Source organism: Nelusetta ayraudi, unplaced genomic scaffold (genome assembly GCF_046127955.1).
Source record: "Nelusetta ayraudi isolate G7.1 ecotype Tasmania unplaced genomic scaffold, CSIRO-AGI_Nayr_v1 ptg000020l, whole genome shotgun sequence".
Lineage (NCBI taxonomy): Eukaryota > Metazoa > Chordata > Actinopteri > Tetraodontiformes > Monacanthidae > Nelusetta > Nelusetta ayraudi.
In genome coordinates this window covers 2,741,293-2,765,566 of record NW_027466070.1, presented here as the reverse complement: position 1 = coordinate 2,765,566, position 24,274 = coordinate 2,741,293, and the positions used below count along the sequence as shown (strand labels likewise).

Sequence of the window (24,274 nt, the reverse complement as noted above, 5' to 3'; positions counted from 1 at the left end):
CGCACGCACGTACACACACGCCTCCCCGGCTCCAGTGTGTTTGGGTCATGAGGACGTTTGGGAATGAGGAGCGTCCATTTTCCAGAAAAGCTCAGCAGCTGCGTGTACTTAAGCATGACTTTGAGCCCTGCAGTGTGTGTATGGCTGAGGCTGGTGAAGAGCTACAGCTGATTGAATGCAGGAGGAAGAGAAGGAGGAAGAGGAGGGGGAGGAGGAGGAGGGAGTGGAGAATAAATGAGGAGGAGGAGGAGGGGCAGAAGGAGGAGGATGGAAGGAAAAAGGGGGGGAAAGTGACGCCTGCAGAGTCGCTGAAAGCTCCGGAGCTGTCCGCGGTGCTGAAACGCGCAAGAAAAATGGCCAAAACGTGACCGACATTCCTTCCCAGGCTGAGCCGCGAACCTCCACCACCGCCCCGCCCCCCCCCCCCCCCCTCGCTCCCCCTGAACCGTGCCCGGCAAGCAGGGAACATTGCTCGCGCAGCCTGGACAGTGCGCGTCTCTCGCAGACGCCACGGTTGAGCGCTGGAGCGCGAGAGACGTTTTCATTGATTATGCTTATTTTGGAAAATGTCAGCGGAGCAGTCCAGCCCTGATGATGGTGACCTTTTACCGCCGTGTTACTGCGCCCGAGTGCAGAGCGCGGCGCAGAGCGCCATCCAGGAAACAGTATTGATCACGATTTGTTGCGGATTTAGGAAGAAAAAAGGGTTTTTGATTTATTTATTTATTTTTCTTTTATATTAATGGCGCCAAGCGAACTCGAATTGTGCAAATGAGGCAAAAAGCAAGTTGGGGGTGAAAAAAAAAACCCGAGTCGAACTCCCCAAAGTGAGGAATAATATCGGCTCTCTTTATAGCTAATGACGCCTCGATACTAAAGATTGGCAATGATTTGCGCGTAAAGTCCGTTGTTTTTTTTTTTAATGATCATTGTGGCGACCTCTGCGTAAAACGCTTCCTAGGTTATTGAGACATTTTAGTGCATTCATCGCCTGCGTATTATACACTTGGGGGTCGCTGTAGAATTACGAGCGAGTCGCGCGCGCACGCACACACACACACACAGAAGAAAAAAAAAAAAAGAAGGCGTCAAGTTCTTTTCTTTTTGGATCCCGCCTACTTGCACGAACATTACGCATTGATTAGTGTGCCCCCCTCCCCCTCTCTCACTCACCCTCCCTCCCTCCACCCACCCCCAGAGTGAAGCAGCAGCGGAGGAATTTCTGGGTGCAGAAGAGAGAGGACCACTCCTCTTCTATCCGCTGCCTGCATCTGATTTCCTCTCTCTCTCTCTTTTCCCCCACAGCGGTCGGGGCTCGGTGCCGAGGAGAAGAGGGGGAGGGTGGTCTTCCTTCCTTGCAGAGGAACAGGACTTTATTGAGTAGCTGCAACGGAGAGAGAGTATACAGCAGGGGAGAGAAGGGGGAAAATCCCATCACAGTCGACTCGTGGATGGTTAAAAAGGCAAAAGAGGAAGAGAAAAGATCAACACCGAGCTGGCAAACTACACCGCCTGGATTTTTTTTTTTGTTTTAGTAAACTTGTTGATGCAACGATATTCTTGCGCTTTATTTCTGTCCTCACCACCACCACCACCACCGCTCTGCACATCGTCTGGCCGCAGTGACGGATCAATGGGTGGCGGGATCGCGAGTCTTCTCCTCCGATGAAAGGTGTTGCGCTAAACTCGCCGTGGATGCAGTTTGAAGAGCAGTCTCACCTAATGGTATGTGGGCTTTCTTCCTCCTCCTCCTCCTCCTCTGCTCGCACCTATCGATTGTCACCCTTTCAAAAAGAAAAAAAAAACATAAACACTCTACATTTTGCCGCAAAGTGTGCCTCTATAAATGAACCATTGCACCGGGGGGAAGGAGCGCTCGTCAGCGGGGCTCAACAGTGTTAATGCGCAATGTGGCTCGAAGTAAACAGGTTCCTGTTATTTTAGTGTCTTTGATTTGTTCCCCTCCTTCCGTCCTTCCTTCCTTCCTTCCTTCCTTCCTTTCACCCATGGGTGCTCCGCAGCCGCGTGTAACCGCCGCTCGCTGTGCTCCTCTTTCCCCCCCTCTTGCAGATGCAATTCATCCCCGCGCCGTAGCCACTGTGATAAGCGGAGCAGCCTCGAACACGGAACACTGAGCAGGTCAGCATGGCAGCAGGTGTAGCGGCGTGGCTCCCGTTCGCCCGCGCGGCGGCCATAGGATGGATGCCCGTGGCCAGCACCCCGATGCCCGTGCCGCCCCAGCCCAAGAGCAAAGGCCAGGACGGACTCATCATCCTCAACGTGAGCGGCACCAAGTTCCAGACGTGGCGGACCACGCTGGAGCGCTACCCGGACACGCTGCTGGGCAGCACCGAGAGGGACTTCTTCTTCCACGAGGAGACCAACGAGTACTTCTTCGACCGCGACCCCGACATCTTCAGGCACATCCTCAATTTCTACCGCACGGGGAAGCTGCACTACCCGCGCCAGGAGTGCATATCGGCGTACGACGAGGAGCTCGCCTTCTTCGGCATCATCCCGGAGATCATCGGCGACTGCTGCTACGAGGAGTACAAGGACCGCCGGCGCGAGAACGCCGAGAGGCTCCAGGACGACGAGGAGGGGGAAATGAACAATGACGTCACGCCGGTGAACCTGACCCACCGGGAGTTCCTGTGGCGGGCGTTCGAGAACCCGCACACCAGCACGCTGGCGCTGGTCTTCTACTACGTCACGGGCTTCTTCATCGCCGTCTCGGTGATGGCCAACGTGGTGGAGACGGTGCCGTGCGGCACGCTGCCCAACAGGTCCAAGGAGGTCTCGTGCGGGGACCGCTACGCGCTCGCCTTCTTTTGCCTGGACACGGCGTGCGTCATGATCTTCACGGTCGAGTACCTCATGCGGCTGTTCGCCGCGCCCAGCAGGTACAAGTTCATGAAGAGCGTGATGAGCGTCATCGACGTGGTGGCCATCATGCCTTACTACATCGGCCTGGTGATGACCGACAACGACCAGGTGAGCGGCGCCTTCGTCACGCTCAGAGTCTTCCGGGTCTTTCGGATTTTCAAGTTCTCGCGCCACTCGGCGGGGCTGCGCATCCTGGGCTACACCCTGAAGAGCTGCGCCTCGGAGCTGGGCTTCCTGCTCTTCTCCCTCACCATGGCCATCATCATCTTCGCCACGGTCATGTTTTACGCGGAGAAGGGCTCCACCGCCAGCAAGTTCACCAGCATCCCCGCCGCGTTCTGGTACACCATTGTCACCATGACAACCCTTGGGTAGGTTTTTTTTTTTTTTTTTTTTTTTCTTTTACAAAAGAAACAACTGGGGGGGGGGGGACCCTGCTAACCTCTTTCAGTTATCCATAAATTATTGAATGAGTGGCTAAAGTTGGTGAGCTGTGAGGATTTCGTTTAAAAGTCGCGCCCAACTAGTAGCTCATTAGGCGTCAGCAAAAGCCGCATAAGCCAGCCTGCAAAATGCCCTCATTTGTGTGGAGTTGTTTGGATGGCGGACGCAGGTGCCTAACGAGCGTCGGCGTCCCGCTCCTGTTTGAACTAATTGTCGCTCGGTCACAGGTGTGTGCGTTTATCGGCCTTATTAACGGCCTGGAGCGCCGCTCAGCCAATACGAGGGCAGGGACGACGTGATTTATGGGGGCTCCTGCGCGCCATCCGCCGCCTGTAAATGAGGCTGCACCGCACAGCAGCCGCTCGCAGGCAAAGGTCAGGCCCACCACCGCCATCACCGCTCGGTTTCTGCTTCCAAAGGGCCCCTGGCTACGGTTAGCGCAGCACGTTGCGAGCTCTGGGGCCCCCCGTGGTTCCAGGCCTCGCTGGGGCCCCTGTCTTCCTCGCACTGGAGGGTAAGACGTAGGAGGCGGACAGCGAGAGTACGACAAAGTGGGGCTTCGCTGCAGCATGGGGAGTCAATAAAACCTATAGATTAGATTAGATTAGATTAGACTGGATTGGATGAGATGAGATTAGATTAGATTATATTAGATTATATTAGATTGGACTGGACAAACCTTGTCTTTCAGACGGACGGCGGCAGTGACAGTTTGGCTGCAGAGGTTTTGCGATGGCTTTCAACAAACAGTGGGGCTGCTGAACCCAGACACTGACATGAACAGAATGAAAAGGGTTAATGGAAGCTATCAGAGTGCACATGCACATGCACATGCACATGCACACGCACGCACGCACCCTCGCTTGCAGGAAGTACAGTAAATATTTTGATGATAATTTCATGCTCACGCACACCGTCGGCGGCGCCGCTACGTGCTGATGTAGCATAAAATAATTACACCGCTTAAGACGATTACGGCAAATTAATTTGTATTGACGTGCGCGCTCAACCACCTAGCCGCGCGCCGCGCGCCGTCATTATCGTCACGATTCTCGGTGTTATTATGGCTCTTTCGCACGCCTCGCGCCACCCCCCCCACGCTCCTCAGCTGTCGTCGTGATCTGCAGGAGGGTTTTTTTTTTTTTTAAAAAAAACCCTGTTGCCTTTTGACGGAGATGTACAGGTTTCTGAGGCCTTCGGACGGACGGACGCGAGAATTAGACCGTTCCTAATTAGCATGTAAAAATATCCCGAGCCGGCCGGCCAGTCGGCCGCATCAACCTCCGAGCTTGAGCAGAACGGCCTCGGCGCCATCACGGCCCCTCCAACGAGCTCCTGTTGAAAAGAGCCTCGTCTCTTTGTTTTAAAGTCACACCAGCGCTGATCAAACAGTGCAAAACAAACCGCCGCAGGCTGTGTGTGTGCGTGCGTGCAAGTGTGTGTGTGTGTGTGTGTCTACGCTGTCGGTTCATCGGCAGGGTATGTGTGTGGTGGTGTGTGTGTGTGTGTGTGTGTGGTTGGGATATGTGCTACAGTTTGGTGAATGCTGAGTCCGTGGAGTCAGTTTTGATGTAATGGTGCATTAGAGCAGATAAAGAAACCCACTTGCGTCCTCTGGCTTATCATGTGTTTGATATTGATCCTCCCTGTTCCTCATGCTCTTATATCTGCAGTGAAGCAGCCGCCGAGCACCTGTTCGCCCCCCCCCAGGCACTTGCAAACAAACCCACGATACAATCACCCACATTTCACCCCCGTTATGATGATTGCCATCATTGTATTATTACTACTATTTATTCTTTCCTTCCGCCCACCTTCACGGTGCCGCTGACGTGGAATTGGTGGATTTTCTGTCTTATTAACGGGCTGTAGAGGGTTTTCTTTTCTTTTTTTTTCCTTCCCCCTATCTCCGGGCGTCACTCAATACCGGTCGAACCGGCGCTCACCCTCGAAAATGACCACGAGTGCATAATTGGTGATGCGCAAGATACAACGATTAAGGCCCTCTCCAACCCCCACCCCCCCCACCGCCCACCGCTGCTGCTGCCGCCGCCTCAGTCCCGACGCTGCGTCGGCCACCGCTTTTTTCCATTCACATCCAGAGATGAAAGCCGCGTTGTGTAAGAGGGTTCATTATTTATCTTTGGGGAGCCACAAAGACGTTTGCCGCATTCGCCACGGAATCCCCTTTGTGTTGGAGGAGATGTTCTGCCTGCCTGAAAAACAACAACGCTCTCTCTCCACCCCCCCCCAGAAGAAAAAAAAACACACACAAAAAAAAAATAAAAGGCTCTTCTGAAATGAAACGTCCTTGATAATGGGGGACGTTTTTCTGTCACTCCATTGTGAGCCGTGACGGCGTGGCTGACAGACTCGCAAACCGCCGGCCAAACAACCATCGACTCTTTCTCACCGCCGGGGGGGGAGGGGGGAGAGAGAGGTTGTGCTTTTTTGGAAGCTGATCCATCCCCAGCTGAGGAGTTGAATGGCGCTTGTCGTGGAAGTGAAAGGGTAAAACAAAAAAAAAAAAAACGACAACAAACCAGATACATCAGTGGCGGCGCTCTCCTCCGCTAACCTTCAAACGCTTATCTGATCCGGGGGAATGAGGTGTTCTAGCGGTTGGTTACAGACCCCTGCGTGCAGCGAGAGGGAGGGAAAAAAAAAATCAATCCAGCCACCAACCAAATGGCTTTTCAGAGCCTTTTATGAATGTGGCCAACCTTTTCATTTGCACAGAAGGGAGGGAGGGAGGTTTTTTTTTTTTTTGGTGGTGGCGGGGGGGAGGGGGGGGGGGGGGCGAAAGCCTCCGTCTGAAGCAACACATTCCATCCTGGTAGTCGCTCGCAGCTCTACGCCGCCATACGCGTTTCCACTACATATATTTTCAATTTCCCCCTGCCTCACGCCACGGGGTGGAAGCCAAGACAGTGGTGTGCCCCCCCCCCCCCCCACACACATCCCCAATCACCCCCTCCACCCCTACCGCCGCCTCCCACTGCCTCCCCCACCAGCTGATGGCCCATTGATTGTGCTTAAGCAGACGTGCAGACATTGGGGTGGGCGATGGAGGGAGGAGGTGGAAGGGTGAGGAGGGTGGGGGGGAGGGGGTGGGCAGCAGGGCCTCCTTCCTGCTCGCAGCCACTTGGCAGGCGGCCTGAGCGAGAGGAGGAGAGGGAGCCTGGAGACCCGGCGGGGAATCAATAGCGCGACGCAGCTGCATGTCACACCTCTGCGTGTCTACAAGCAGGTGCCACCACAACACAGGACAAGACCCACTTACCCCCCCGCCAACCCCACTGTATTTATTGAGCATCATCTCTGCTGCCGCTCACCTCCTTCGCGGGGTTAGGCGCAGGCCTCCACAGCGCCCCCTGGGCGCCCACAACTGCACGACTCGCTGCTGCACAACGGCACTTTTTTTTTTTTTCAACTCATTTTTCTCCTCTGTCTTCTTACAATCCTTTGCCAAACCCCGGGTTTGTAATTGTCTAGAATCTTGATTCCGGTATTGTCCCCCTTCCTCCCCGTTCACGGCAGCGATATTCTGATACTCCAACAGGCAGTTAAAGGAAAAAAAAGTGCTTTCTTTTTTTTTTGTCCGGGGATGTGATGCGGTGGTCTTCTCTCTCTCTCTCTCCATCCATCGGCGTCGTGCCCGCCACGGTCAGGGCGAATTAGCTGCAGAGGGAGGGTTTTTTTTTTTTTTTTTTTGGGGGGCGCTTCAGATCTTTTAAGTGATTTAAGGTGTAATGGAGTGCAGTGCTGAGAGCAGCTGTGAAAACGGTGCAAGTCAAGCGCAACCCACAGGAGGGAAGAGGAGCGGCGGTGGCGGCGGCGGTGGCGGCGGCGGCGGCGGCGAGGACGGGACTTCATCCCGACGCTCGTTCACCTTCCACACGCAAAAAACCGGGGGGGGGTGAAAACGCTACTTCTTCTGCTTCCCTCCCTCACTTCCTCCCTCACTTCCTCCCTCCCTCCCTTTGCCAACGGACACTTTTCCCTCCCAGTCTTCGTGCCAGCTCGCTCCCCCCTCCCTCCTCCCCCCCCACCCCCCCACCTCTCCTCGGGACATGGCTCAGAGGAACGATCGTTCTAATTACTGATTTGTTGTGACATTTAGTTTGTGCATTGTGTCGTGAGTGGAACAATGGCGGCGCTCCGGCGCGCCCCCTCACCCGATGCACAATTCATCGGCTGGCGTGCGGCGCGCTGCGATGTGTGGCTCCGCCCACCCAGTGCGGCTGGAAATGCTCGGGCGATGGGGATTTATGAGCGGCGGAAGGCAAGGCTAACAGACAGCCGGGTCACTGTAGGGCTCATAAAGCACCAGGAGTGTAACCATTATCACGCTCCTCGCCTGTTTTGACACCCCTCACCCCCCTCCCCCCACCCCGCCCCCCCACCCCCACAAGCCCCCGCTGCCGCACAACGCCGGGTATTAACTTTGGGGGTTTGGGCGCCGAGCAGAGCGGCGGCTTTTTGAAGTCCGCCGCTCCGTCACTGCGTGTCGAATGTAATTTGAATGTACAGGAACAATCTGGAGGGCCTTTTCCCTCAGTATCTGCGCTCCAGAGATAACAAATGCATTCTTGATGATATAGAACTCAAGCAGCTGGATAAGTTACTGTGCCGCTGGCAGGCATTGCAGAGGATTTTCACTCTTCTGCACTCACCCCCCCCCCCCGCCCTCTCCCACTTCGACTCTCTCTTGCGCGACTGAGCGCGACAGACAGTGAGAACATTTGGCGTGTTTGATTATGCGCGCGCAAATGGGCGTCTTATTTATTTATTTATTTTTTTGCGTGTGTGTGTGTGTGTGTGAGCGTGAGTGTTCGACGGAATACATTACACCACTTGGCATTGTGTAGGTTCGGCACATTATGAAAATCAGCAATCCATTAGGAGCCGGCGTGATGTATTAGCGCGCGGAAAGCCGAGGCGGCCGGCGGAGTGGGGGGGAGGGGGGGGGGGGGATGTGCAGGTTGCCATTAGCCCGCCAGCTCACGCCGCCTCTCCAGGTGCTTTATTGGGCAGGAGAGGTGATGCTAATACGCGGCTGGTTATAATAGTCCTGAAGTGACAGGTGACTTAATGGGGGGGTGGTGGTGGTGGGGGTGGGGGTGGTGGTGGTGGTAGTGGTGGTGGTGGGGGGGGGAGGCTGGCACCGGAATGACTCCTCATTCCCTCCCGTCCATGCAAATGACTGTGAAGCGGCGGCCAGAGGATCTGGCAACTTCTTCCTCATCCTGCTGATCCTGATCAATGGCGAATACAGAATCCGTCTGGAGGGGAATTAACAACTCAGCCACAAAAAAAAACATAATCCGTGTTTTTTTTTTTTGTTTTTTTTTCCTTTGGTTTTCAAGCCTCTTGCTTCTGAAATGAAAATACGCAGCGTCCGCCTCTTCCTTTCCTTTCTTTCCTTTCCTTTCCTTTCCTTTCTTTCCCTTTTTTTTTTTTTTTATTTTGTAATTGTTTGGATGCGACTGAAACAGTTCCCCGCTGGCAGCCAGAGAGTCGTGCGGGGGCGTGAGGGGAATGATTGATCAGTGTATCGTGAGCCTCCACGTTTGTGCTGATTTACTGCGCTGCATTTATGCACTTTAATAGGTGGCAACGTGAAGGAAGCCGCGCGCGCTCTCCCGCATTAACGGCGGAACGAGATTTCTTTTTTTATGGAGTGAGACAATGTGAAAGGGGAAAATCTGCGGTCAGTCAACCCTGAACTGAAAAACAGATTGTGGCCAGCTGCCGGGTTTGATGCGAGCGCACTCTGTGTGTGTGTGTGTGTGTGTGTGTGTGTGTGTGTGTGTGTGTGTGTGTGTGTGTGTGTGTGTGTGTGTGAATGGACTGTAAGAGCAGGCATGCGTCACTGCGGATGGTCAGATTGATAAATAATCCATATGGCAAGGACAGAATGGCTGTCCTTCCATTTGATTCGATTTCTTTGACAGCCCGTCTTGGAGGCAATAACGCTCATTTCACGCGGTGGTGGCGGTGGGTGGGGTGGGGTGGGGGGGGACAGTGATTCATTAATGCACTTTGAATGTGCTGCATTAAACATGGAGATTGACTAACATGCTCTGCACTTGAGGCCCGGCCGCTGCGGCGCACGATATCAGCATCACCGTGTTTCTTTTCTTCTTCTCTTTCTTCCTTTTCCCCGCCGCTCAGCAATTTCCTTTTTTTTTTTTTCATTCGGGCCCTTTCTTCGTATTGCGAAGAGCGGCGTCAAAGATTAATGGAATTTGCCAGAACGAGATTAAAGTTAGGCGGCGGTGGGGGTGGGGTCGGGGAGGGAGTGGTGTGTGTGTGTGTGTGTGTGTGTGTGTGTGTGTGTGTGTGTGTGTCTGGTGGGGTGGGGGCGGGGCGAGGGGGGGGGGGGTATTGAATGCGGCGTTACGTTACGGGCCAATAAGGAAGATACGCGAGGAAAACGCGTCGCCTCAATTTCGCCGTTTGTTGGAAAGCATTTTGCGCCGCTCGGCTCCACTTGCATTCAATCAGATCACAGATCCGCGCGTGCGAGTGCCTGACCCGCAACTGCGGCTGAATATAGTGGAACAGACAGATACTCAGCCCCTCCCTCCCTCTCTCTCCCCCCTACCCCTCCTCCTCCTCCCTCCATTATGCGTCCGCTGTCATATCTCCGGCGCTGGGGTGTCGTTGATGATTGGTGGTTGTAGCCGAGCGCCACATCGCTGCACCAAACAGCACTTTCACGATAAAGTTGCGCCTCAACAGATATGTTCTGCTGCTGCCGCTGCCGCCGCTGTGCAGCTTATCTACATACTCAGCATTTACATACAGATGGAAATGACTTGTGTGGTCATGGAGATTGCCACGCGGGCGCACGTACTGCCTCCTCATCACTTTGTTGTTGCAGCGGTGCCACGTGCAAAGCGCGGCTCGTACACTCGTGTGATTTCCGTCTTGTCGCGTGTCGTAACGAGAAAACAGTCGCACTCGTACCATCGTTTCCGTTTGTACAGTCATTGTTTTGTTTTGTTTGTTTTTTTTTGTTGTTTTTTTTGGTAGATTCTACTACTTTTTCTTCTTACTACAGCCGCGGCTTCATTGAGGAAGGCGTCGTAGCGCTGCTGCCAAGAGTGATGAACGAGCGCTGTGGCAGAAATCTGATTCCCGACTCCTCGCATCTCTCGGCTCTTCCCGCCGCGAGTGCACTCGAAACAAATGGGCGGCTCATCTGCCTTCCCAAATTTACAATTCAAATCGTATCTCCCGCTAATAAAATAAATAAATAATTAATAAAAAATACTACAGCAGACAGGGGAGGGGAGGGGAGGGTGGGGGGTGGGGGGGAGATACGCTTGACTCTGAATGTATCCACGTTATTACGTGTTTGCACGTCGTCTCTGTTGTGTGCGATGCAGGCGCATACGTTTTCAGGCTTTCTGTCTCATTCTATGCATAGTTAAACATGCATTTCTTTTCTTTTTTTTGCAGCGTTTGTTCGCAAATAGTCAGTTGGTAAGAACTGAAAAAGACGTCGGTTCTACATTACATGGAAGTCCCTCTGTGAAATAAGATGACACGAGCAAAATATTCGTGTTACCATTCATCAGTTAAGCACAAATAAAAAAATAAAAAAAATACACACACACACACACACACACACACACACACACACACACACAAGCTCCTGAATGAGTTCTCTGCATTTTATTACGTTTTGGACAGGGACATTACTTTGTGCGGTAAAGTTGCTGCCTTGGTTGCATTTCACCGCCGGCGACGTTGCAGCAGAAACTGCGAGTGTTGCTGATGTTTGGAAACGCGATGTTGTCGACGTTGCAGACACGACAACATCTCACCGGTGTGAAGATGTCGGGGCTGGACGGAGAACATTAACGTCCTGCAGGTGATTTGCTGTTTTCCTCGCACTCGCTCTATTTTACGACTTCACTGACTGGCCTGCAAATGACTTTCTGATCATCTTTTTTTTTCTGTTTCTTTTCTTTTTTTTTTAAAAAAAAAAAGAAAAAGAAAACCCGCTAAATGTCAGCGGTTTGGCAGTGTTCTCTTCATCTTCCAGTAGCCCCGTTCTTCTGTCTCCTACTACGATGTTTGTTCTGCTCTGCTTTGAGGAGCAGATTGAAGTGGAGATCGACTGTCTCTGACAGCCTTGGGGGAAATATTATTGACTGCGCAGGATGTGATATTTGCTGTTCTTTTTCCTTTCTTTGCTTCCCGTCTTTCTGTACTGCGTGGATTTGAAACAGTTGGTTGGCCAGTCTGAGATCAGGTGCGACTGTTCAGGTGAGTGGATCTTAGTGGTGGTACGATTAGAGTGCTTTTACCCGTTGAGCCTCTGTCGTGTTCACGTCTTTGACGTATGGCTTGGTAGAGACAGTGGAATCTCAGTGGGAAGAAGTCATCCAGACTTCCTGTGTTAAAAAAAAAAAAGGAATTATTGATACTTAAAAGATTCTTGCAGGCGTGAACCAATCAGATGGATTGTGTTCATGATTTACAGCCGTCAGTACCCAGGGGAGAATTTGGGCTTCCAGCAAATCATGTAATCTTTTAATACAGACGTGTCGGAATCGTTTCTGACCAAGGGGATTGTGGGGATTGTATTTTCCCGATCGGCCTGCGCTGCGACGCAGATTAGACTTTTATTTTGACACAATCCAACACCTTTCCAGCGCTGGCGGACCCAGATTTGCCCCGCGGCCTTTTGGGTTTGAGACGTGCCAGCAATCCAGTACGTTTCTGTGTGGCAAAAAAAAAAAAAGGCATTCAGTACACCAGTGTCACACACTGCATGAGCAGCACCCTCAGAAAGTGAGCCAGTCAATGACTTGTTCAAACATTTCCTTTTGTTTTTTCTAACTCTCGGGTCATAATGCCTATTACGAGCCTTGATGAAACACGAGATGAGAGAAGTTTTTTCCTGACATTCTCCCGACTCTTGTGCAACACTTGTTTGGAAGCTGTTGTGCAACGGCTCCCAATGAGAGAGCTGTGTTTCGCTTGCACCTCGTCACGTCGATGAGCACTAGTTAAGGGGAACAGTTGCACTTTATTTTTAGACTGCCAGTGTCGCCATGGTAAACACAAGTCCCTCATACCCTTCAGCCTGTTGCACTGTCCAGAACCACAGGCAGGACTTTCTTCTGCCCCCCCCCCCCTACACACACACACACACACACACACACACCACACGCCACAGGAGGCCGAGAGGACCGCCGATAATTGTCCCACCTGTTCTGACGAGGTGTTGCAGACAGGTGACAGGCTCTTGGCACAGTCATTTAAAAAAATATTTATTTACGTATTATAATTCTTGGTTGCCCGAGGCTCCAAGAGACGGCCATTTGGGCCGCTGCCAGCTTCTCAAAATGCCAGAGATTCCGCCGCCACTATCTCTCCCTCCTGACGTTTGTCTCTCTATCACAAAAATGCCCCTCGGCCAACCAGCCGGCCAACATCTGTGATCAGCGGCGCCCCGGAGATTATGGCTAACGGCCATTGTCGGTCCGGGGTGCGTGAACAACAGCCCAAGTATTACAAAGTGTGTGACGCGATATCGCGATTTGCCAGATCGGCTGAGACTGAGACGGGACGGCGCTGGGAGAGATAAGCTGTGTCTGTCCCCCAGATATGGACTTCACATTATTTATTTCAGCACGAGCGTTGCCTTATCAATCAGCAAGGTGAATCTGCGATCGCAGTCCCGTACAGGGAAAGTGTTCCTGTAGAGTCATGACTTTGGCCTCAGCCTATTATTCTTTTTCCCTCTCTTGCACAAGAATCTCCAGATCCCCATAAAACAGCGTGTTTAGCCCTCTGTAGCGCAGTTGTGTTCATTATGTCTTTGCTTGTTTGTTTTTTTTAATGGATTTGTATCTGTATTTTATACAGACAGAGGTCAAAGGTAGGCGGGAATCCTACGTCTGTGACAAAGATATAAATCCATACTTAGCCCTCTGTTTACAGCCTCCTGTGGAAAAAAAAAAGACACTGAGGTTTTAGCTTCCAGCTTAAACCGATTAAAGCTTTTTTTGGACACTCCATATATTTGGAAGGCGCAGGTTCAGCGGGCGGAGCCAACACCTGGCTGAGAGGCGTCGTCACTAACCAGTCACTACTAACCTGTGACTTCTATGACATCACAAAGGGGTGATTTGTGGGCCGGAGACATACATTAGAAAACAACAGATTGCCCCCTGCCCTTTATAAAGTTTCCCTGTTCATCCTCTGCCCCTCTGTCAGCCAGGTGAACCCTGTGATTGCTGCCCTGCACGCGGGAAGCTTTACAGCGGAGTCATGAATTTGAGCTCAGTCCATTTGTCAGCTCAAAGCCCCGGCTGTTATAAACCGACTGCTGAGGTTTTTTTTTTTTTTTTTTTTTTGCTTGTTTTCTCCCCCACTCAGTCTCAGGCATGGCGGTTTACAAGCGGCCGGATACCGCAGTAAAAAGCAGCTCGTGATCGATACTGATCCGCCTTTAATGAAATCCACAGCGCGCAGCTGTAAAGGAAGGACGCGGCTGGCTGTAATAATAAAAAAAGAAAAAGAAAAAGCGAGAGAGAGAAAAAAATAAAAGAAGCGCACACAGAGTGCAGCCTGGAGTGGGAGCTGCCCATGCTAGCCACTGTTAACCCACTTTCATTGTTGAGGCTTTTTTTCTTTCTCTTTTTCTTTTCCTCGCCACAGGCCCCATAGATTATTACTCTGCGTATGCAGCATGAATGACGAGAGGCTCGGCCGCGTCCCATTTCAGTTTAAGGTATAAAGAGCTCCCCGCTCCGGCCTGCCCGCCCGCCTGCCCGCCCGCCTGCCTGCCTGCCTGCCTGGCAGGGAGGTCCTGCTGTGAGCAGAGATGTGGGCCTGTCGCCCTGATGCATGGCAGCTGTTTCCTGCCCGCTTCCCGCCGTCTAAAAATAGCGCGATATGTCACCTAATGTAGGCCGTTTGGTCAAACGGAGACTAAACAGGGCATGTGCTGGCCCAGCGTGCACGTCCCTCCCTCTCCCTCTCTCTCCCTCTCTCTCTCTCTCTCTGTTTCACCTTAAACTAATTTTCCGGAGCGTGCACGCGCCCGGCTGAGGTCGCCGCCGCGGCGAAGATCTCCGTCGTCTTCCAGGGAGACGAGTGGCGACTTCAGCGCTTTCATTTTGGTGCAGTTGTTGCGTTCCTTTGTTCTCTTCCGTCGGGCAAAAGAAAAGGCGGGCTAACAGCGGGTATTTTCAGGTGATCGCTCACACCTGATAAACACGGTGTAGCCGGATTAGCTCGGACTTCGGTCGGGGGCGAGAATCACCGTGCCGTTAAATCAGCACTCTTGTGGCGGCGGCGAGCGGGCGGCGGCGGGCGGGCGAGCGAGGGAAAGCGAGGGAGTGTAAATCCTCGCAAAAGGGAAACGGCAGCGACGCTTTTATTGTGCCGCCCACCCCGCAGCCTCGACCCCTTCCTAGCCACCCCCCCACCTCTCCCGCTGTAAATTCACACCGGTCACATGACAGGTTGAAGGCGGCCCGTATCTGTGTGTCTCTGTCTTTTGTCTGTTTGTGAGCTGGATTTACTGCCCCGCAGTGATAAAACCTCAGTGTTCCTCAGCTTTCTGCATAAACAGCCAGTCGCTGTTTCATTTATTTATTTATTTATTTTTTATCTATCTGTTTTCTTCTTTTAAGTCACACTGGCAACGTGGCGCTGTGAGGAAAATGTTCTTGCCCATCAAGCCCCGTCAGTTGCTTTGGTGCTGGCGGAAACACCCCCCACAATAATTGAATAGATCTCCATTAAATCAGCATTTATTTATTTTTATTTATATATTTTTTATTTGCGGCGAGGGGAGTGGGGGGGGGGGGGGGCGGTTGTTGGCAGCCCGAGGGGGATTTTTGGCGGTGGGGGGGCATGGAGGAGGGTGGTTATCACCGGGCGCCGCCGTGACGTCGACACCCCCGTGCACGGCTGTGTGTCTCACTCGACGTCGTGTGAGACACACAGCCGTGCACGTTTCTCTGCAGAGCAAAAATCCAGTCTCTCTGCTTCCTCGCTGTGCAGCTCATCGACAGGGAGTCTGGAGGGGGAGGGGGGGAGGGGGGGGGTTGGTCCTTCCGCCAGCCGTAGCCTCTCTTGGCAAACTGTAGCATCCCGAGCCAAGACGATGAGGAAGGCAAAGGAATGTCTAATTTATTTGTCTCAACGCCGCAGCAGCTTTCTGACGTTCTGAGGTTGTAGAAATAAAACGAGGAGGTAACAAACCCGCCTTAAAAACTTGGCTGTCAGATCCTCGTTTTTCATCTCTGACTGCAATAATAACAACGCCTTGCATCGATCATCATCCATAAAATAAAAAAAAACAAACAGGAAACTTAGCCCTCTGTTTGCAGCCTGCTGCACTAAAAGGCTTCCTCTTCCGACTAAAACTGCCACATTGCTGGACCGTCCACTTGTGTGAAAGGGAACAAAGAGAAAAAGGTCTCAGAGGGCGGCGCCAGAACCTGGCTGGGCGCGTGGGCACTGACCTTGGAGAGCTGTTGGTTCGTCTTTGGTGACTTCACAAAGGGCCGGTTTCTGCCAAAGAGAAGAAAGAAGTTGTTGGAAGACATTGTGAAAGTGAATTTTAAATGTCGTGTTTTTATTTGATGCGTGAAGCCACCTTTGGCCGCCTTTAGGACAACAATGTTTTGCCTCAAAGACAGAAAACTCCTGTCAGTCTGCTGGAAATCCCATTTAAAAAGCAGCACTTGAGCAGCTCAGACCTCAGAGACGGACCTTGCCGGTCCACAAAGCCGGTAGTCAAAGTTTTCTTTTATACTCTGCCCTCCTTTTTTCTATTTTCTTCTTTAAATGCGGCTTCGGCTGCCAACTGACGGATTTTCCCGCCTCTTTAGCCGCGTCCTCCACAGGACCATGTCAGCTGCTTCATGCTGGGATTTTCTCCTCTTTTTTTCAAGGTATTAGTCGAAGGAGAACAAGAAAAAGAAAAGGAAAAAAAAAAGAAAAAAGGGTTGATTATTATTTGTATTTTGCCCTTCCGGCCAATTATCCCGTAATCCTGGTGGAGAAGCTTAGGAATTACATTCTTGGCACGAATGGCCCCCAGGCTGCTTTACATAATGGCCACAAACAAGCTCACGTCTCCCTCTCACTGAGACGTCGGTTTGGACTGGAGAGGTGAAGACGTGCAGCAGACCATGTCCCGTCCGGCTGCACGTGCTGGTTCTCAGGATGATCCCATGATCACCGTTTGGAGGAACCTGCTTTCACTACTCTGGGAGAAAACAGGACGGTGCAGTTTGTAAAAGCAGCTCACTGGGGGGGGGGTCGATTTGTTATCGACTTCTACTTCTTCTTCTGAGTTGTCTAATTTGGTTACAACTCCAGCTAGCCTCCAGCCTCCACATTAACTGACCCTCCACTAAGCCCGGCCCCTGAACCCCCACCGTCCAATCGCAGGTCGGCACCCTCAGCTAGGCGGCAGAGGTCGCCTGCTGGGGTTGCGCCGGCCTCGTCCAGCGAGGACGTGGCCGCATATCTTGTTCCTGTTTTGGGATTTTGTCTCTCGTTTGTGTTGTTTTGCCACTCAGTCAAAGATCGGGACGTGTTTATTTTCTCCTGACAACTGGCTGTTCCAGGTGCTGTCGTCGCGTTAAGTGGAACATTGCGAAATTGTTTTGTTTCTCCAAATCCTCTCATCTTTGATAGTAAATTATTGAAATACTCCTTTTATGCAGATTCTTACTGCGTGTGTGTGTGTGTGAGCCGCAGTGTTTTCCCTGTTTCACGCCAGCTTCCTTCAAACCACAAGTGTAAATCTTCACGTCTTCAATCATGTTGACAGAATTTGCAAACCTCAAACAGCAAAACACCTGCTGCTGCATTCTCGTCACTCAGCATCTGCGTTTAGAGGAGAGTCGCACACAGAGGCTGTTTTTTATTTTTCCCGCTGGCTTCCTCGACATGCTTGACTTGTTTGGGATGAGGGGGTTCGGGAGGTGGGGGGGGAGGGGGGGGGCACACCGATGGGCACCAGGTGGCCCCCACCTCAGCAACCCCCTGCAGCCCCCACACCACCACCACCACCACCACCACCACACTCTCTCCATATAAATGCTCCTCTTTCTCCCAAAATGTCAGTGTAGCAACAGCGATATTCCCAGTGTGACAATAGTTCCCGCTTTTAACGGCCGTTTCCGCGATTCCGTCTGTGATTGCGCGCTCGCGGAAATCACACAGCCCTCTGAGTAAGCCTCAACGGCCTCATCATCATCAAAAAGCTGCAATCTGCGCTGTATGTTCATGTGGTGCACATATGTATTTTTAAAGAAACATCACAAGACTCTGCGAAAGCAAGACGCAGCGATCAGAAAGAGAGTTAATTATCGTGTGTGTGTGTGTGTGTGTGCGTGTGCGTGTGTGTATTTGTATCATCAAGGATTCTCTGTGAACTTCACCATATCACAAATATGATGAAAACTGGGACGGGGCAGGGGGTGGGGGGGGGGTCAATGTAGACCATGTAGACTCATTGGCACATGCATGGAACACGCACACGCACACACGTGCACGTGTCCGGATATTAACATTCACGCAGTGCTGTGCTGTGCTGCCGTCGAGCCCAGAGGTCCAGCTCCGTCCTCACATGGGATTCGTGCACGATCATCATGTGACATTCAATTACCTGCAAAGGTGAAGCGGGTCTCACTCCCGTCCCCTTCGCTGAAAGGCGGGCGGGGCGAGGGCGAGGGCGGGGCGGAGGGCGAGGGCGGGGCGTCACTGTGGCGCGGACGTCCCTGCGGTTTCACCCCTCGGGGGTCTTCAGTGCAGTTTTGTTTGCCCGTGTCGCCGAGGAAAAAGAAAGAGGAGAAGAAGAAAGAAAAAAAAAGAATGAATCTCGTTCGCGCTCCCCTTTCGTCTTTTGCACCAAACGACATCCATCAAAGTTAATGGGCCATAGTCATCAGCGCAAATACACCGCCGCACGCGTCCCAGCCGCCCCCCCGCCCCCCCGCCCGCTCCCGAGTCCTCAGCTCCCAGTCAATGGGATGTAAAGAGTGACAGACAAGCGTGAGGGACACAATTTCCCATGTCATTAGCGTCTCTAAGTGAGAGTCGTGGGAGGATCTAGAAAACACTGCCGCTTTTCAGGAGTGGGGGGAGGGGGGGGCAAGGGGAGGGGGGAGGAGGAGGAGGAGGAGGGGGCGGCGGTTGAAAACATTTGTCAGTCGTGCACGAGGCAGGCGGTCGATACCGCGGGCACGCCACTGCTCCAGCCACACATCAACTTTGTCATCTGGAGAAATAATTCTTATTAAAGTATGTCGCCGGGCCTCTGACAGATTCGCCGTGCGGCAGATAGATTATTCCCCCACCCCCCCCCCCCCCCCCGGGAATCGCCAGGGATATCTTTCTCCAGGCGAGCAGGACGTATGATTACACATCAGTGGGCACGGACGGCCGCAGTGCACATGGCAGCAACACACTCACTGCTGATGCACTGATGCATTTGTGTGTTGGATAGGATGTTTTGCCCCCCCCTCCCCAGCCCCCCCCCCCCACCCAGAAGACAATTTGTAGGCCTCAACAGATGGAGGAGCCCAATTAGAAGGCGGGCAAATGAATGAGAGGAGGGGGAGTCGGATGGATCCAAGTTCCTCCCCCCCCTCCCCCAGGACAGCCCGCTCATCCTTTTGCAGAAGGAATTGTAAGTCAGCAGCAGCTGATGTAGAAGATGAAGATGAAGATGAAGAAGAAGAAGAAGAAGAAGAAGAAGGGAAAAACACACCAGCCAGGTGCCTGTGATTTAATTCCTTAACACAGTCAAAGAAAAGGGGGAGCGCAACTCACTCGCACTCCACATCTAGCAGGTATAAATATCTCCTTCTGTTGTCTGAGTCTTCAAGGGCAGACAACGGCCCACAAAGCAATTGCCATCGCCATCAGCCAAGACCAAAAAAAAAATGGAAAAAGGTGAAAAAAAAAAAAAGTGGAAGAAATGAAAAAGTGCTTAAATATAGCAACCCCCCCGGGACAGTGAGAGGGAGGGCGGGCCACCGTGTGATTAAAATGAATAACCTTCATTCACTCGCAATTGTTAACGACACGTTCTGGCCTCTGTGTGTGTGTGTGTGTGTGTGTGTCGGGGGGGTAGGAGGGGCGTCCTCGCCTCTCCTTTCCCCACCTACCTCGGCGCTGTGAGCACCATCACTCACCAGCAAGCCATGAAACGATGGCAACTGTTGCTGTTGAGTTGGCTGAGGCGGAGGGGGCGGGGCTTTACGCACAGTCTCCGCCCCCTTTGCCACTGATGGATGTCGGTTCCCACCAGCCAAACGTGATCTTTGGGCTCGTGTGGGATTGGCTGTTGGCGAACAGAGTTGCTGTTGTCTCGTTTTTCTCTTTTTATATTACTTATACGCAAATATCGGGTCGGGGGGGGTGGGGCAAATAAAAAAAAAAAATGTAAACCAGCAACTCCCCCCACCCCCCTGCAAGTCCCGCACAGTCTGTGCTTAAAGAAAGACGGTGCAGGTGCTGGAGCTGCAGCTCTGCACCCGCAGGCCAGTCGGCAGCTGTTGGAGGAGATGCGGCTCCTCTGCGACACTTCCCCCCCCCCCCCGCAGGTTCCTCACTGGGTTCCTCGCGGCCGCTCACCGTTATCTGGGCTCACTGCTGTCGCCGCGCTGGCTGCGGTCCACGCACACTCCCAGAGAGCGCTCGCTACTTTTTTTTTTTTTTTTTTTTGTCTCAACGCTTCGTCACACTTTTTGGCTCCTCCCCGACCTCTGCTATTCCCTTCAGTTTCCCTGGCTTTGAACTCACAACTGTGAGCGTGCGTGTGTGTGTGTGTGTGTTTGTGTGTGTGTGTGTGTGTGTGTGCGTGCGTGCGAGCGCAGCACACCTTGATGTTTGTTTCAAAAATGATCCCAGAGGATTTCATTTTTGCAATTTTTTTTCTGGTTAGATTTCCGTCGCTGCGGTGAGAAATAATTTCAGGCCGTTCCAACAACTGAGTTCTCAAGTCTCCCCAGTGAGGTTTTACCCGGTAAATTCAGTACATTGCCCGTGTTGGTCCTCAGCTTCCACTTTGGGCTGGAACTTGAAGGTGCTGCAGCTGTTTGGTTAAAATAAAAGAAAGTTTGACAGGAAAGGCAGACAGGGACAATTGGGAGCTGCTCCTCAAACAGAATCCAGAAGTTTTGTTGAGACCGAGCGAGGGAAAAAAAAAACAAAAAAACAACTGAGCCTTCCTAACGTGCGCTGTCTTGAGAGTTCCTCCGACAAATGATGGGAAGATGATTGGCTGCCAGTTCTGTTTTCCCCCCCTGTCTTTTCAAGAGAGACAGCAGGATGAAGCCCAAACAACCTGCCAATGAAAGTTCACTCTTTCACTTGAAAGTTTGAGGTCTAAGTAAACAACTGCAGTAACGGAGGAGCACAAAATGTAGCGCGAAGCTCTGCCCCTGGCTGCCTCATCGAGTCAGCCTCACACGGCGGCAGGAATGCCGGGATTCCAAGTCTGACGTTTCGTCGATTCTGGGTTGTTTGTTTGTTTTCTTTTTTTCTTTTTTCTTTTTTTTTAGTCAGTTGGAAAATGACGAACTTCATCAGTGACGGGGAGGAAGATGGAGGCGGCCTGTGACAGTGCTTGATGTTTGCGGTGTTTGTGAGCGTGCGCAGTGTCTTCACACTGACCAAGTAGCAGCTAGCTAGTTGAGTTAACGTGCTCGTTTATTGTTGTAGGGCGACACGTGATGCGGTCTTTGCCTTGTCAAACCTGTTAGTTTGCATTGCGGAGCAGTAGGAGAAGAACTGTCACGCTAACTCGCTAGCGAACATCAGCGTCTGCTAGCTAGCAAGCGCGACCTTTGCTACAGCACTGCGTTTAATGTCAGCCAGTGTGTTTGGTTTTGTGTGCCACAGACTCTTTACACTCGAGTCTCGTAATTTGCGGTTTTTAAAAAACAAACAAAAAACAAATCGGAGGAAGCAGCAGCAGAAGTAGAGAAAATAAACCATGTCACTTCCTGTCTGTCAGTGAGTTCCCGTTTGAGAGAAAACGTCCTCAAATTGAACCGTAACCTCTGTGTCCGAGGTATTAAGGTGACGTGATGGATTGTTGTCTTTTCCCCCCTGCCGCCCCTCGGCTTTTATCAGGCAGTCATCAGCGCTGTCACCGCGACGGGCCTGACGAGGCGCCAAAGCTGCCGTTTGAATATTAAGACCCTGGCACGGCCGCCGCACCACAGACGCTTTAATCAGAGCTCCCTGAGTGTCGGCGGCCAAGTTCAAGTCCTGTCACTGTGATGGGCATTTTCAATTATTTCTCAATGTTTATGTTACATACCTCAATGGTGCATAATTGGATTTCCATACGGTGGCCGGAGACAAATTAAGAGAATTTGTCAAACTCGGAAACCAGCGGAGACAGACGCTTTGTTATCCTCGCTCGCACTGTGTGTGTGTGTGTGTGTGTGTGTGTGTGTGTGTGTGTGCGTGTGTGCGTGTGTGTGTGTGTGTGTGTGTGTGTGTGCATATATCTGTATACTGTATATAGTATGCATGTGTATGCACACACACATCAGAGACAGAAATCCAGAGCCACTTGTCGGTGCGTACTGGGTTCCACCTCCATCTATCAGCGCTGTCGGCACTCACGCTAGCAGTTTGCTCAACGGCGCCAAAGCCAGATAAATAGATAGTTGGACACAATCCTGATGGTTTTCTGATCAATACCGTGCAAAATCTCCACATTATCCCTTCACAAACCGGACGAGCCGTTGCTAAAACTGCAACATCGGCAGCCCTGCGATGTATTTTGTCGAGGCTCAGTCTTTGGAAGTCAGGGGCACCATGGTGGTGAAGGTGTGCAGGGAATGTGATGTGCATTTTACATCACATTTAAAAAAAAAAACCCACATAAAATCAATGGTCTAATATAAATTTGTACAGGATCATAATTTGCGTCGTTGACCCTGAAAGCTTGCGCAAGGCCGTCTTTGGAATCCACTCAGGGATCATCGGGGCCGTCCATGAAAACTCGGATCAATGGGCAGACTTGCTAATTGCATCGGTATCAATATGATCTTATTAATTCCCACCCCTTATTGAGCAGCCCCCCCAAAAAATCGCACAAGTGGCCAAAAAAGACAAAAACAAGGCAAAACTAAACCCTAGGCGTACACACACACACACACACACACACACACACACACACACATACAAGCACGCAGACACACAGACCATAGCTTCCCGCGCCCACAAAGCCTGCTCAGAGTTTAAAGGATGCGTTCAGGGGCCTCGCAGCCTGCGGTGGGGGGGGGGAAGAAAGGAAGCGGCTCCCCAGTCTGGCGATGCTGCAGCACAAACTTCTCTCCCTCTCTTGCCAGAAGGCAGTTAGGCGGGCGGGCGTGCAGGCTGCGGCTGGGATGATCCTCGGGGCTCTGCGCAGGAGTCTCACCTCAGTCAAATCACACAACAGCAGACAGTGGGAATCATATCTGCCGCGACAAAGCCAGCAGGAGCCACCGAGGGGAGATAATGCCGTGTGGTATGACACGCCGAGCGTTCGCTCCCTCCCGATAAGGAAACTTGATCTTTATGTTGAGCAAAAAGAAAAAAAAAAAAGGAAGGAGGGAGGTAGATAAAGGAAGAGGAAGAGGGGAATCAGTGGCAACGGGTTCTCGCAGCACAACATCCGTCGCAGGGTAAGAAAACTGAAGAGAAAAGAAAGGTGTCAGTGACCTTTTGCTCCGCCCTTTATGTTCTGCAAACACATCAAAAAAAAAAACAGCGAGGGAGAGCAGATTTTTGTTATAGATGCCGCAGCCGGGTGCAGACTGGGAGTTTTGGGGGCCACTCGGTGGAGGGGGGGAGAGGGGGGGGGCTGATATCCAGCGGCTGCTCCGCGTGGAATCGCACATCAAAAGTTAATCTGGCGCCGTCCGCTCTGGTGCCGCTAATCTGCTGTCAGTCAGTGTGATGGGGATGCCGGGGCCAAACCCCCCCCCCCCCCCGCCCCGCTGCACCCCCCCTACCGCCCCCACTTCCAACACAGAGCCTCTAATCCGCGAGACCTTTTCGCTCCCACCCCGCCTCCCCCATCACCTGTCCACGCTGCAAAGGTCACAGGGGTCACCGGTGTTTATGTACCGCCAATAAAAGCACCGGTTTGCTCCGTCGAGTCCCTGTGAGCGGCATCCTGATGCGGTGGTGGTGGTGGTGGTGTTGTTGGTGGTGTTGTTGTTCCTGTGTTTTTTTGTGTAAAGGTGATGAAACGTTGTCACCCTGCAGAACACGAGCGCAGCAATAAAGCTAATGCAGCTAACAGAGTTAGTGTTACTGCTGATGCTGCCGTTAGAGTCCTCACTGTTTATTATCTCTTGTCGAATGAGGAGGCGCAAAATAAACACCCCCCCACCCCCCCTCCAGGGTGCAATTTGGAGAAGCTAAGAGCCAAATTCAATCGTGAGACTGAGAAGTCAATGGCACAAATTAAAGGTCTAGCGTTTTGGAAAAAACACTCTGTCTGTGATTTCCAACACAAATCCAGAATGGGACCGAAGTCAAGGGCAAAGAAGTCACGCAGTCCTTTACTTCCTCTGCTTGCTAAAACATGCCGTTGCAGCCCCTTGTGATGTCACAAAAGGGCTCTTAAACTCACTGTCAGAATCTGATTGGGTAACGTCACTGCTTTCAGTTGCTTTGATTAGATTTCAGTTATTCCCCCAAAAAAACTGAAAGTTCATGGCATCACTCGCACCTGGGCTGCACGGGCAGTGAGGAAACCTGATTGGCCCATATCGAATGTGACGGACACGTGGGTGTGTCCAGTCGCTTTCCATCATGTTTTCTTCCTTTGTCCCAAATGTTTTGTCCATTGACACCGCAGTCAGTCCTCAGTTTGTTTTGTTTTTTTTGTGCTGGATGCTGCAAAAAAGCTCCATTTGGGTGTGTTTTCTTT

At 52.0% G+C, this 24,274-nt stretch overlaps 1 protein-coding gene across 2 annotated transcripts in view; it reads left to right on the top strand.

The window, feature by feature from the left end:
* Positions 1–1,285: 1,285 nt before the first annotated feature.
* Positions 1,286–24,274, top strand: part of LOC142888920 (A-type voltage-gated potassium channel KCND2-like) — a 43,900-nt gene continuing 20,911 nt past the window's right edge. The window contains exons 1-2 of one of the 2 annotated variants that reach the window (XM_076027424.1): positions 1,286–1,725; positions 2,071–3,257. In XM_076027424.1, coding sequence (XP_075883539.1) covers positions 2,146–3,257 — 1,112 coding nt within the window. In that variant the 5' untranslated portion in view covers positions 1,286–1,725; positions 2,071–2,145. The remainder of the gene's footprint in view (positions 1,726–2,070; positions 3,258–24,274) is intronic. The other variant, XM_076027425.1, reaches the window with a different exon arrangement.